The 14890-nt window shown below is 37.9% G+C and overlaps 1 protein-coding gene across 2 annotated transcripts in view; it reads right to left on the bottom strand.

Annotated features, from left to right (window-relative positions):
* The window catches only part of MED14 (mediator complex subunit 14), a 38205-nt gene that overhangs the window by 12757 nt on the left and 10558 nt on the right, over positions 1–14890 (bottom strand). For both annotated transcript variants that reach the window (XM_010121156.2, XM_086766469.1), the window contains exons 6-19: positions 13853–13981; positions 13383–13490; positions 12230–12362; positions 11534–11684; positions 8813–8924; positions 8043–8168; positions 7090–7168; positions 5344–5503; positions 4770–4964; positions 4060–4194; positions 3565–3641; positions 1515–1675; positions 1105–1251; positions 922–1013 (exon numbers count right to left, since the gene is read on the bottom strand). In XM_010121156.2, the coding sequence (XP_010119458.2) occupies positions 922–1013; positions 1105–1251; positions 1515–1675; positions 3565–3641; positions 4060–4194; positions 4770–4964; positions 5344–5503; positions 7090–7168; positions 8043–8168; positions 8813–8924; positions 11534–11684; positions 12230–12362; positions 13383–13490; positions 13853–13981 (1805 nt within the window). The remainder of the gene's footprint in view (positions 1–921; positions 1014–1104; positions 1252–1514; positions 1676–3564; positions 3642–4059; positions 4195–4769; positions 4965–5343; positions 5504–7089; positions 7169–8042; positions 8169–8812; positions 8925–11533; positions 11685–12229; positions 12363–13382; positions 13491–13852; positions 13982–14890) is intronic.

The raw sequence follows: 14890 nt of genomic DNA, 5'->3' as shown, positions 1-14890 counted from the left end.
TGAGGAATTATTTTAGCAAATCAACCAAAAAGAAAGTAAGCCTTTTCTGCCAAAGGTGAGAAAGAAAATTAAACTTGAGAGATTCACGCAGCAGAGAACTATTAATGAGTTGCTGGAGACGGACTGTTTTTCTCAGTCGTATCACACAAAAACAAGAACTGGACATGCTAATATGTAAGGAAGTGACATGCAAAACCCACGCTGCTACTCTTGCTACTTATTAACTGTCCCAATAAAATGCACATAGAAATACTCCTAAAAAATTCAGCTTAGAACATGAACACAAAAACCTTCTAGGAAGCAAATTTCAAGTGCATTAGCTACTTTGCATCACTTGCACATAAAATCATATTCTTAGTCTGTAATAAACATGCAGTTACTTCCTCCTCTACCTTGCATTTCAGGCAAGGGTGTGAGGAAGTACTCAGTCAGTTATCAAAGTAATTAATAAGCTGTACATTCAAATACTACAGAATAAGCTAGAGTTCTGAACAAGGGACCAGCACTGCTACAAAATAATTAGGACCACCTAATTTGAAAGCACAATACTACATTTAAAACTTGGTTAAAGTCCTTTCTTCTACAGCAGAATTAAGCACTCTGCTTATATCCTAGCACAGCAGTGACCAGAAGCAACACTTCCCATATTGTCAGAAAAAAGGCTGCCACACCTGCTTTCATCATTCAGGAGCACACAACTCCTTCCCACAATTTAAAGCACCTTAAACAATTCTCAAAAATTCTGACCACCTCACAACTTAGCAATCTGGTATCCTCTATTTCTCTCTTTTCTACGTTAAGCAATATTAATTCTACAATAATGTAATACAAGGAAATATTTTGTAGCACAATTCTGAGAACTCTAAGCCTACCCATTCTGTTTTCAAATACACATTTTAAGTGCACTTTGGAGTTACTTACTGAGCTCCCCTTGGTAGTTCCATAACAAATGATAAGTTTTCGGTAATTGTAGATACGAACTTCTGAAAAAACGTTTAAGTGGTTGGGTATGTCTTTGAAGAGAGGAAGGAAAAGAGTCAGAGTGAGAAAACCATAGTAATCTGTAAACATGTAATTTTAATGAAAAGCAGGTGATTTCTGTACCTGGTAAGGATCGTGCAAACTCCAGGACACATTCATACAGCCGAGCGATACTGCTCCAGTCATTAAGGAACATGTCAACAACTTTGCGACCTCCAACTGGCTCAGATAACTGGTTTTCATATGTCAGGTAAACATGACGGGTTGGTCCTGCAGTGTCAGGCAATGGTAAATATTGATTAAACTGCAGTTCACAGACTACAAGTGAACTGTAGCAAGCGACCAGGAAGTGTATTTAAATAATAAAAGTGCATAATCTCAGCAGTCAAAGTTTTGATGCAGGTACATTGTGGTTTATTAGAAATCTTAAGAGCAGATACTTGTCCAACAACACCAAAACATTAGAACTACTGGAACAGACAATGTAAACCACAAAGAAACAAAATGTACCAGTCTTCCTAAATAAAACTCACCTTGCTCCCTGGATGAAGTGCTATTAAGCGGACAGTTTGCAAACACCAGCTCAGCCACCCACGTGCGATTATTTCTACCTTGTAATCGGAAAGTGCAATCAAGAAGAGATCGGTCCAGAGCCTTCTGCGTTTCCTCATTTACACCTTTACAGGGAGGAACTCTATTCATGAAGAAAAAAGGATCTCAATTATACACAGTAGTTCCAAAACTAAAAGTACTACCCTTTTAACATTTCCTGAAGGACTTCCAGCCTAGGCACGAAAGAAAGAACAAATCAACAGCAAAGATAGCTGGATGGCACAGTGAGATATTCTATTCCTCTTCAAGAACTAAAAAGCACTTTGAGGTCAGACCAATTTTTATATGGATTCAACATCTAAAAACTACAAACTGTTAAGGAATCAATTGAATCGCCCTGATCTCCTAGTGGAAGTAAGAGCACACTGATACAAAGCTTTTATACAGAGAAACAAGCCAAAAAAAGATGAAAGTAAGTTCTGTGGCAACCTGAATTAATAAAACAGTTCGCCTTCTAGAACAAGCTCACTCTAAATGCAATGAACAACCTGGCAGTTATCTTAGTACCCACTAATTTATTCATAGCCCAACATCAGAATTGAGCTCAGGGGACAGACTAAAAGCTTAAGTAAAAACATGCCAAACTCTTTCAAATCCTTGACAGTCTATCCAGAAATTTCATGTACCACCGTTAACTTCATTTCACAAGTTCTCACTATTTCTTTGCTAATGTGCGAAGTTAGAAAGGTAGGTCCTGACGCATTTAGAGACTGATGTCTTTATATCACTGTACATTTCTGCACCACAAAAGAAGTTAAGAAGGTTTTACTCTAGAATTTGTCTTTTTTTTTTTTTTTTTAATGTTTAAAAGTGATATACTCTATTTTAGTTCATGACACAATCCAAAGCTTAACTGGTGAGGCTTGAAGTAGACTACCAAGAATTGTGAAAAACTGGATGGACTGCCAGGTAGGAAGCACTGTTGTCAAGAGTAGGTCCAATTAGTGGCTGGTTGTGGCTCTCATTCCTCGGGCTTAACACAGATGCCAATACTATTTAACAATTTCAATAACCTATGTGATGCAAGGGAATAGCAAGTTTGTAGATGACACCAAACTGAAGGGAGCCCTTAAAATGCTGGAGGACAGGGCTGCCACTCAGAGAGATCTCAGCTGGCTGGAGAAATGAGTTAACAGGAACCACATGAAGCTCAATGAAAACAAATTTAAAGTCCTGCACTTGGGCCTAAATAACGAGAAGCAACAGCACAGTGTGGGGACTGCCTGGCTGGGTAACAGCTCTGCAGAAAAAGAACTTGGGGGCTTGGGAGAAAGACTGAACAGGAGCCAGCAGCGTGCCCTTGTAGCAATGATGGATTGCTGCATCTTGGGCTGTATTAGCCAGGCAACTGAGTGACTACTTCTCTCTAGCCAGCATTTGAGACTGCTGCACTCAGGGAGGGCAGAAAAAACATTGCAGACCGGAACATGCAGCTGATCAGCCCCTGGACCAGATGACCTCCACAGGTCCCTTCCACTCTTAAATTACTGTATGATTCTCAGATGTTTCCTCTACAAGTTTTTTACCATGTAATTCTCTCTTATGGGATTCCTTGCATTTTCCTCTGGAGTACCACATACTGGTAATTGTCAAATAACACAGAGAGTATGTACGCCTCTGATCCGATCTAAAACTGCAATTACATGTCACGAATCATCATCATACCTTCCTTAGCACTGTCTGGCTTTTAGGATTGAGGACTGTCAGACTGTTTCTAGGGGTCCCTGGTTTAGGCTAATGAAGGAAACTAATTATAGCCAGCTCTGTGTCTACTCTTATTTTCCTCTTTCTCCAGCACTGCTTCACATGAGAGTGCAAGATACATAATAATTAAAAAACACAAACAAAAAACCCAAACCCAAAAATCCTCCCCCCACCAAATATTTTTAGTGTTACTCTCCAAACAATCCTTTTTTTCCTCTCAAGCATATGTACAGTAGTAAAATGAAACACAGGAGCATATCTTCTTACTTTAATAAACGTATTGCATGGCTGAAGCCATCTCCTTCTACTTGTACTCCTTGGTGAGGAATGTCCATATTAGATAACTAGGAATGAACAAGAAAAACGTTATCCCAAGCAAAATATCTGTAAATTTTTCAAGGATTTTTTTTTCTTCCCCCTAAGGGTGACAGATGTTTCACATCCTCAAGCACTGGAAAGCCAAAAAACAGTGTGCAAATCTGGTATAAAGTTGTTTCCCACCCCCTCCCACAAGTACATCTTTCACCCTCTCCTTTTCCCTTTTCCCTCAGCTTTTCAAGCTTTTTACAGCACTTGGTACTAGAGAACCAGCTCTAACAAGACTAGAGCAACCCAGTGTAGAACACCAGTCACCCAGGCTCAGCTGGCTGGGGAACTTCAAAGTGAACACATGACCACAAGTTTGCCAAACAGTCACATCTAGAGAAGAAAATCAGGGGTAGTAGAGGGGAAAAAGGAAACAAAATATTTTTTAATACATACCTCCATACGAAGCCCTATAAACGGCATATTTGTATCACACATGGCTACAATATGAGCTAGCACTTTATTGAAGGCACACATTTCTCCCGACCGTTTTGGTTTCTTAGGTTCTATGGAACATGGATCACCAGATAACTAGAATCAAAATAAAGACAAATGTACTTGCACGAAAAGATGTCAGAGAATAATCCCATTCATCCAAGTTTTAAATGAATCACACCCTCAGCACAAACTGCTGAAAGGATCTGGTCCACTTCAGGACTGAAGTAATTCAGTTAAAGTAATTTTATAATCGCCTCCTTCCTTAAAACCGTATTTACATATCACTAAGCCATGTCAGCCTGATTTAAAGAAGTAACTCCTATCAGCCCCTGTGCAAGTCTTTCAAAGACCGCATCTACATGGCACAAAGCATGTTACGCAGATACAAGTGCTCTGCATATACAAGCCACTCGAGCTACCTCAGGCCAGCACTCTGCATTGGCTCTTTGGAACAGCTGAGAAAGCCTGGCATGAATTAAAAGACAACTGTTGCAAAACAGTTTCCCAGTATCTCCCTAGGGAAGCAGTCCAGAGAACCAAGCCACAATGCAAGTAAGATGTCAGCCGCAGAAACTTTTGAAACGGTACTACTAAAGCTGGTGTTGATGCTCAGAACACGTGTTTCACTTTCACACTCTTAACTACCCAATGATTTTTGAAGCACATACCTTGCGCTTGACACCACTTTTCATCTGTTTCCCACTTTTTGTGTCTAGTACCAACTCTTCAATGTTTGGTTTGAACTGCTGTAGTAAAAGTGCAGTAGCAGGGCTGTCATCTCCTTCAGCATAGCTCACAGAGAGGAAATGGTACTTGTACTCTAGTTCTGTGGGGTTGCCAGGAACGTCAAACATCTCTACAACCTATGTTTAAACAAAGCAACAAATTGAGAAGATCCTCAAGCTAAGAGTATGTCTACATCAGTTCCTATCCTCTCCTCCTCAAAGAAAAGACATTAGTCTTTTTCAATATCTTAATACTGTGGCTAGGAAAGGGATTCAAGAAGAGAAGGAAGACTAAACTTTCAGGAAACATAGAGAGAATGGGAAAGTTGCTAAGTAATCAACTTTTATGTCCCCTCCTCTCCACAAGCCTGACTGCTTAACCAACCCACTGAATGAGAGGGGAAAGTCAAGGATTACATCAATCGCTTGGTTCCTAATGTCAGACTGAACAGTACAACAAACTGTCTAGTATATCCGTGACTGGGAGCAAAAGCAGAAGCATTTTTCAATTACTTACAATGTAGTACTGTGGAAGGCGAGTGAGTTTGATAAACAATTTGTGTTTGGAAAGGTTTCCCACTGGATGGCTAGCATAATTAGCTAGTTGAAGAGTTTCACTGCTCACTGTAGGCAGATGTTTTATAGACTGTTTGCAACGCTGCTGTCCAAGCCAGAACCTTGCATTGAAATAAAGGTATTAGTACCCTGCGACTGTTTTACATTATTCTAGTACAGTGCTGTTTAGAGTATTAGTGTCAAATTAAGTTAGTCATATTCTAAGGCAATATTTAACATTGCTGCACAAGTTATATACAGAAAATCACACAGAAAATGTTCTAAGTTTGTATTTTCTTATTACTATCTTTTCATATTGTCTTCAGTTTGAGTAACAGACAGATGTTAATTTAAGAAAAGCCCTGAAATTATTCACTGAAGGAATACATAAATAAATGTTTATACAGCACAGTACGAAATGACGATACAAAAAAGAATGGGCAAATTAAAAAAAACATGCAGATCACAGTTCTTTTACAATTTGGAATACTTTATATACTATATACTTATATAGAAAATAAAATATTTGTTCCCATGTGCTGGTAAGCAATACAGTAAGAAAAGTTACCAAAGCTGGACATCACTCTGGATTATATTATAAACAAACTCATTCACCTGAATAAGTTTGGACATGAAGAATCACATGCAAGATATTAAATTTATTCTAATATTTGGAATTAAACTTTGCCCTACGCCAATGGATTTTGGCTATAGTGGCAAGGCCAGAAAGCCTAGCTAGGCTTGAAATGCGTGGCTGGGTTTTTCAGTCAAAATTCCACTGAAAATAGCAATGGAAAGTGTGGGTGCTCAGCATCTCTCCATCATGACACACCACGTTTATTCTCATAGATACATGTTAGATATAGCTGTCTTAAAAGACATTTTCTGGGACTGCTTAGCTTCCTCAAAAACTGCAGCACTACTCAAGCCATTATCCCAAGTACATTATTCATAACAAAGGGAGGTTGATTAGTTTCTCCAGGGTGCCAGTGCTTCATGCGTCATCGTGCTTCTTTTAGAAGCAACATTGCTCAAATAGAGGTTTCACCCTGCAATTAGCTCAGAGTACTGGGAATTTCCAAAACGACAGAGCAGGTGGAACTTAGTTTTCATGCAGATACAAACTGCATTTGTATTATTTGCTACAACCTCTTATGGGAGCCAAACATATCTTGTGCTTAAATCTCAGGGCTTTATAGAAGGATGATTAGAGATTTACACCAGCAAGGGCTGAACTGTCAGAAGATAAACAGACATTATTTAAATCATCCTAGGCCCCTTCCTGGTTTTTCCTCTGTATTATGAGAAGGGAGATTGTTCTTGCTGAGAAACAAGTAGAGTTCAGCTGTAGAAAGAGAGTGGAATAAAGAAGATAGAAAATGAACATGAACACAAAATAAGATCCTCAAGAAGCAAGTGGTCTGCTACCGACAAAGTGAAAAGACTTCAAGCAGAGTGTGTGCACAGCAATGCACGAGGCTACGTGTAAGGGGGCAGACTAAAGGAGGACTATGGAATCAACTCCAAGCAAAAGCATAATTGCCTCCACCCATTTAGAAGAGATGGCAAATACTCAAGGCTGCTTAGAACAGCGAGAAAGTACATCCCCTACTGTGGCAGAACACAAAGCCATAAAAGTGTGATCATCCGAAATACAAATACGGTGATTCACTCTATGCAAGCTAAGTGAATAATTCAAGTCACTTACTTAAGCTGCTGGAGCCAAGGAATGATACGCTTCATATCATCATTAACAGACTTCTCTATGTCATCGAGTGTCAGTTGATCTGCAAGAACATTAGGTGAGTGAATAGTCTTAACATCTGCTCTTCAAACAAAATTTTGACCTTTTAATGAAAGCGTCTCATCTAATTTAACAGACAATGAATCACAGAATCATAGAACAGCCCAGGTTGGAAGGGACTTCAAAAGATCATCTGGTCCAACCTTTCGTAGGAAAGGGAGCTTGATGAGATTATCTACCCGATCGCATCTTGAAAACCTCCAGTGATGGGGACTCCACTACGTTCCTGGGGAGGTTGTTCCAGTGATTGATTGTTTTCATTGTAAAAAACTTCTTTCTTACATTGACATGAAACCTCTCCTGGTGCAATATGTAATTGTTGCCCCTTGCCTTCTCCATGTGGCTCATTGTGAAGAGAGATTAAAATACACAACAAATGATCCACAATGCTTGTTAAACCACAGCAGTATGCCATTAGGCAAATAAACTAAAAGAACTTGCTTCCCTTCTTTTCCTAAGTTATCAGAAATTTGAAGTTAAGACTTGAACAGTAACTCAAGATGTATAGAGTCACATAACACAATTCTCAATCAGGTCCATATGAAATGACTGCATACATTAACAGCACAACCCAGGAATCATGAGTCATAAATACGCATTGTGATGGTGCCTAACAATATTTAGTCTGTTGTCCTCTTAAAATATACCTAACTGAACTGCAGCTCTTAAACACAAAGATCCATTTCTTCGTTCCTCAAACTCAAACACCTAGATGGTGACTCAGGTGCAGTGTTTATTTGCATTACTCTTACTTATTTACAGAACTTAGCAGATTTGACAATTGTTCGCACAAAATTACCTCATAATGCAGGATTCATGCGAGTTATTAAATACAATCTGGTTTTGCACCTACTTACCAACACCATACAGCATCAGTTGAAACATTCCAGAGTGGAGATCAACAAACACATGCAGGCACTCTGATCGACCACATGGTTCCAAAATTGGAATTACAAGAGTTGGAAGAGCCGTCTCAATGAATGCTAAACAAAAATTGGTGTTAATAATTTGACACAAAATTCAAGCTCATCATATTAAAACTTACCCCTTTATCATCACAAAACCTGTTTGTTTTTATAGAAGCAATCTTCACTTGCGTATTATTGCACTCTTAACATAAACAGGGAACTGAATATAAGAACTTCTCTGTGAAAATAGTGCTAGTAACAAACCAATGAGAAAAGACAGAGCAAATGTGAAGGAGATTATTAACCCCTGAATATCTTTTATCTCATTGTTTCATGATTATAAACTAAACCCAGATCCCAATAGTTTCAAAAACAGTTTAAGCAAAGTCTCATCCAAAGCTAGCTCAAGACAGTGAAGGATTTGCTTTCAATGCTAAACATGTACAAGTTTCACAGCAGACAACTTGTAACCTCTCAATCCAGACTATAATGCTCTACCAGCTTAATCTATCATACTGCACTTAGAGGCATGAGTATTTTACAATTATCAATGCATAATAATATAAAGCTAAGTCTTTTTAATTCTGAACACATCTCCCTTTATTTTTTCATAGTTTTTATTTAAATTAATGAAAACAAAAAACATCAGGGAAAAAGGAAAACATTCCTAGGCACAAATGAAAATTAACTTGAAACAAACTTCAGTAGAAAACACATACAATTGTCATTAACGTTGTAGCTCTTAAGAATGGCTTTCAGCTCCTGGAGTTTTTGATGAGATCTTGCATGGACACTGTCTATTAGGAGTTTTTCTATTGACAGGTGGTCAATCTGTGAAAAAGGAATGTACTTCAGCAAGTTCAAACTTCATATGTAAACTTTACGCATTAGCACACTGGAACAAAACTACTTAACTTAGAGAAACAATCACTTCATAAATAATTTGCTTAGAACTGCGATGAAGCAAGTAAACTATTAACTTGAGTATTTGGATAAAATAAAACAAACTAACACAAGATTCTGTCTGTGCAGCAGACAGTGGGAAGGTTTTGAGAGAAGACTAGAAGAAAATATAAAAGAAGTTTCACAAACTATGCTGTTACCACTCCCTGAGCAGACCTACATGCTCTGGATCAAGGCTGGAGTACTTTCCAGCTTAGCATTCATCCATTTAGAACTAGCTTAAGCTAAGGGGAAAAAAAAAAAAAATCAAAACCAACCACAAAGAAACCACAAAACCCCCCAAAACAACACTCTATTAGAATATGGTTGCCTCCACACAAATATGTATGTAGCTGTAGCATGAAATACAACACGCTAGTTTTAGTCCTGCTACGGGCTCACAATGCAGCGAAGCTGCAGTGGCAGACACTGAATATGAGTAACCCTACTGAATCCAGGAGTATCTAGAAGCTTGCATCTAGAGGCTGTTGTACTGCCAGTACTGAAGCTTATGCCACTACTTATATTCACTGTACCTTACATCTGCCATCTAAATTAAAGCATTTGCATTCATATCTGTTCACATTACAGTAATATTTTGCATAAGCAAAGCTACAGATCACTGCAAAACCTTTTTCTAGTTAACCTCACATTGCTTTGAAAACTGTTCAAGGTGAATCAAACTCAAATTTTATTCTAGCATAAAAGATAAATGCAGAAGAGGTTTACAGCAGAATGGAATTATACAGAAGTTCAGTATATGCCTTCATATAAACCAGAAGGACCTTCCCCTAAAGACTAGCTTTCCAAGACAAGGCCTTAAAAATAAAGTATTTATTCATCCACAAGAGCATTAACTCATAGCAGCTGCTGAGTTGAAAATCTTCCTCACAAACAAGTGACTACAGGTTCTAGACCTACATCCAATTTTCAGTAGGTTAATGTATAATAACCTGCTTAGACAAATGTATTTGTTCTTGCCAGTGTTCTATATAGTAACTTAAATAAAGAGAAACACATTGTGCTATCTACGTCATTACAGCTGAGCTCATTATTCAAACACTAGAACAGCAGTGTACATACCATAACTGATAATTTTTTTTAAACTCAGAGCAAGTAGTTATAAAGGGAGCCAGTGTTAACTTTGATAAATCTCAAATTTACAGTGGCCTCCTATCTTAACGTACAGTCTGCAGACTTGATTCAGTGAGCTTAGATTGCATCAGCTCCAGTGGAACTTCAGCAGATGTTCTAGGTAAAGCACATTTTCCCAGTTTTAGGAATTAATACAGCATCTTAACTAAATTAACTGTATATTTAGTAGCCTAAATATGCTAATTCAGGCTATTGAATGAGTAAATTTAGTATACATTTACTAGACTAATAGTAGAATTGCTACTCTGGAAGTGAAGTAGAAGGCTGCTATGCTCCACCAAATTTCCCACATTCCTCTGGAGCCCAACCATATGAAGTTCTTGACATTCACCATATGGAGGCTTATCTGTCAGACTTGGTAAACAAGAGGCTCGAATACAAAGTATGTACAATAGGTGAAGGCTATCATCAGTAGAAAGTTCTGTATGACAGGTAAAGAATCTGAGCTGAGGAGTTTTTCCCCTGTGGAAAAACTGTACTGAAAGTTTGAAAACACCACCATTCACTCCAGTTTATTAACTCTCTTAAAAAAAAACAAAACACTGTAAGAAATAATGACAAACACACATCCTGATATATCACAGCCAGACTTGCTGAGGACCTTACAGAAGACTTATTATAAAACTTAGAACACAGTTCCTCTTACATATCACTAAGATCTAGACTTATCACCAGAGAAGCCTTATCCAAGCAGGAAGTTGACTGTAGTTACTCATTTTGGACCATTCTAACAATAGCATCTTTAACATATAGGAAACTGAACAATACAAAGGCACATTCAAATAGGCCACATGACATAATCTGGTTAGTGATAATGTACAACCAAGCTTCACTAAACATTTGTTAATGTTAACCAGTAAGCCTCATTAGCTCTTTTGCACAAGATTTCCAAATCATAATGTGAGATTTTCTAAAGTGAATAGCACTGCTGCGTAGCCAAACTCAAGCGACAGGAGAAAGCTGATTTTCAGAGGAAGTTTACACAGCATCTCCAAGATAGGAAAGTGAAGAACTGACTCTCTATTACACGTTTCAAGCCAAATGCTAACCTTAACTGAAATTTTGCTGTTGTTTCCCCCAAGCCTCAGCGTTGTGTCTCATGAGTAGTATGCGATGCACTTACAGTGAAGTAGGTGTAATTTTTTAAGATGAAGCCATGGTCAATAATTTGTAACAACAATTTTAGGTCCCAACAGAAACACAACACAAGCTAGAGTAAGTGCTGACTAATAATCTTAGAAACAGCTCTTTAAATGGAATCAAAGTGAAACAAACTGACAATGCAAGCCATTTTAAAGTTTTTGATTTACAAAACTAGATGCCTACTGCAAAGCAACCTTTACCTTCATGGCTCTTTCCATCAGTTTGGAATCACAGGCTGGCAGCGGAGGCTCGTGAGATATTTGTAAGGGTTTTGAGACATCAGTCTCATCAATCTTAATAGTGACCTTATGAACAGATGCGGTCCCTGTTTTCCTGCCAAGCACCTGTTGACTTAAAATAAAGAGAATAATTAAACCATGTAGCCGGAATAGCAGAAAATATGCTTTTCAGCAGCTAATGCTTGATTCTGAGACTTCTGGTTAAAAATAAGATTATGTCAGCTGAAACTGAAAAAAAACATTTGTTTCTCATTTTAATGCAGGAACTGTTGGTAAACTATAACTACATAAATAAGTTTTAGATGGCTGCAAGTTCAACACAATCAGAAAAGCATTTGGATTGGTTTTTTAAATTTTATCTAGTGCAAGTCAAGCAATGAATACAGTAAAAGACTGACAATGAACTAATTAATTTATTTAGATATCTGCATAAATATGAACTGATTTATAACTGTATCTATTATTCTCCTGTACGTTTATGCACATCCTTCATTTCTTTGCAAGTTAAGCAACATGTTTAGGTAATTAATTACAAGAATTTAGGAGTCTCACATCATAAAGAAAATACAATTCTGAAAAATCAGATCAACTTCAGTAAATAAAACAACTCCTATTAATTTAATTTGTTTGCTAACAGCCCTTTTAAAATGAACTTACTTCCAAACAGAGAGTGAGAGACATTTCCCTGCATGATATCGCTCCACTTGCACAAGGTCACCCCAGCGCTCTCGTATCAGCATTAGTGTTTGTGAATGCAAGACTTCCAACTGAAGTGCTAAGCAGAAGGAGTCTAACAAATGGAGTTAAGAAAACATAAGACCTCCAAAAAGCGTGTACACTACATAAATCCATTCTTCACAAAAGTCAGACAAGATGCTGCCTGAAAACACACTAACATATGAATCCAGAGATAAAGACATATAAACAGTATCAAATATTTCTTCAAGTTTTTTTTGCCTTTTTTTTAACAAACTTTTATCTAGGGCGGAGTGTTAGACAAGATGTTACAATAACTTTGTTTCACAGATTTTAACTCTGATAGTCTTTTATGGAAAAGAAGATTACCAAAGAAATTCAATTCACCCTACATTTACCACTAACCACATCACCCATGGTCACCCTAAAATAACACGATTCTGTTTGTTTCTGCAGAAACTGTTTCACTGAAAACTGTTTCACACCACAAAGCAGTTTGCCTTTTGCATGTAGAAAATCACTGCACTGCTTCCTGGACATGCTGTATCTCATTTTATTATTCACACAGGTGCCCCATCATCACCTTACTGCAGTTCTCGGTAGCAAGAATTGTCAGTTCCCATACCTTCCAATTCAGCACCGTATTCTATCTCTGACATTAGCACGGGCAGCCAGCTGCTGCTGCACTGACTTATCACACAACCTGCTGTCTTGAGTATCTCACCTTTACCTTTGCTGATTAAGTGTGTAAAATCAAATTTTACATGCTGGCACCTGAGAATAACTGTTTCCAAGGCCATCATTTTTACTCTATGTCCAGACACTTCCCCCTAGCTTAACAGGGAATCCATCTTTCTTGACCTCCAGCTACTAGGAAGAGCAAACCTACATTGAACAGCTTATAGAACACTGGAACAGGTTGTCCAGAGAGGTGGTGGAAGCCCCATCCCTGGAAACGTTCAAGGCCAGGTTGGATGAGGCTCTGAGCAACCTGATCTGGTTGGAGATGTTCCTGCTTCTTGCAGGGGGGTTGGACTAGATGACCTTTGAAGGTCCCTTCCAACCCTAACCGTTCTATGATTTTATGATTCAGAAGCAACTTTCAGAAGGATACGCAGGCAGTTGTACATGTCCTGAAGTGGCTTTTCATCAGCAAACAGCCGTGATTGTACCAACTGATGGATGAAGTTGATCTGCATGCTGTGAACCAAGGCTCGACCATCTTTTACGAATTAAAAATAATTCACATTAGACATCAGGAAACTAGGTATTTAAAATAAAGTAATAAATGAAAAAGAAAAAAATATACAACTGTATTGAGCAATTTCCATACCAGAATTTCTAACAAAATAACAAACTCCTTGGTTTACTCTGGAAATTTCAGTCAGCCTACTACACTGTCACATTTTACCATTGTTGAGGTATTAAAAGCATATAGAGCAAAGTGAAAACAGGACAAGTATATAGAGCTTTGTTAGCTTAAGTTGTGATATGCAAAAGATCCAGTATAAACAAGAGTTATATAGTAGCAGAGATGAACACCATGTTAAAAACAAAGTGTAAAGGTTTGATTATTTTTTTTACCACCAGTTTCCTTGTCTTCAACCAAAATTTCCAGTTTCAGAAGGCGCCAGGGGATGTCAGGGTCATCACCCATCACTGTCAAGGTGGCCTCAAACTCACCCTCAACTCGGAACTTCACACGGCCATTGGCTAAGGAAGAAAGGAAAAATAAAAAAAAAAAAAAGGAAGTATTAATTTCACTCAGACTCCAAAGATGCCTCAAAATATCAGTGTGGTAGCTTCTGCCACTCACAATGGATTACTGCCCTATGGTTTCTGCTCTGTTGCATATGTTTCTGTGCAACTCTGAAGGTTTCACAGTTGCTTCTGCAACAGAACCAGTGTCAATAAGCATTATGGACTGATGTATCAAACTGTCCTGAACAGCAGTACTTCAGTCACGTCAACTTGTTAACACTTGTGCTAGTATAATACAGAGTAACATTGAGCTGACTACCAGCCTGACAAGTTACACAAACAAAGTGTCTGGCTTAATTTTTCCAATTCTTTGCTATATCAACAACGAATATTTTAAGCAATAGTCAAAAGAGGTTCAGAACACGATCTCAGCCCAGGCTGAAATCCAGCCCTGGAAACACATGCCACTGCAAACCATTTATTTAACACTAAAATACTATAACTCCATTTTCATGTGAGGAAGATGATCTTTTGCATAATTTATATATATGCACACAAGTAAAGATTATGTACATTATTTATCTAATTGACATATATATCTTCACACCTTTGTGAACACTGCTATCAGTTTCAAGAACTGGGAACAAAGACTATGTAAGCAAGGTCATAAAGAGAATGAGTGGCAGAGCAAACAATTTAGTACAAGTCCTTACTATAACCTGTGGGTCAACTTTCTTCTCAATCACTTAACAAAATATGCCACGTACCTTTACAATTATAGACATACAGAAATATTCCTGTAGAAATTTCAACCATTTTAACCCACAAAGTTTAATTTTCAAAAACATCCCAGACATGCTCTTAAAACAAAGCAAATCCCAAACCAGAAACTAATAGTCACTGAAAAGTTTAGTTAACTGA

Source organism: Chlamydotis macqueenii, chromosome 1 (assembly GCF_036417535.1).
Source record: "Chlamydotis macqueenii isolate bChlMac1 chromosome 1, bChlMac1.mat, whole genome shotgun sequence".
Lineage (NCBI taxonomy): Eukaryota > Metazoa > Chordata > Aves > Otidiformes > Otididae > Chlamydotis > Chlamydotis macqueenii.
Note: the sequence above shows the minus strand (reverse complement) of the source record. Positions and strands in the feature narration are given on the sequence as shown.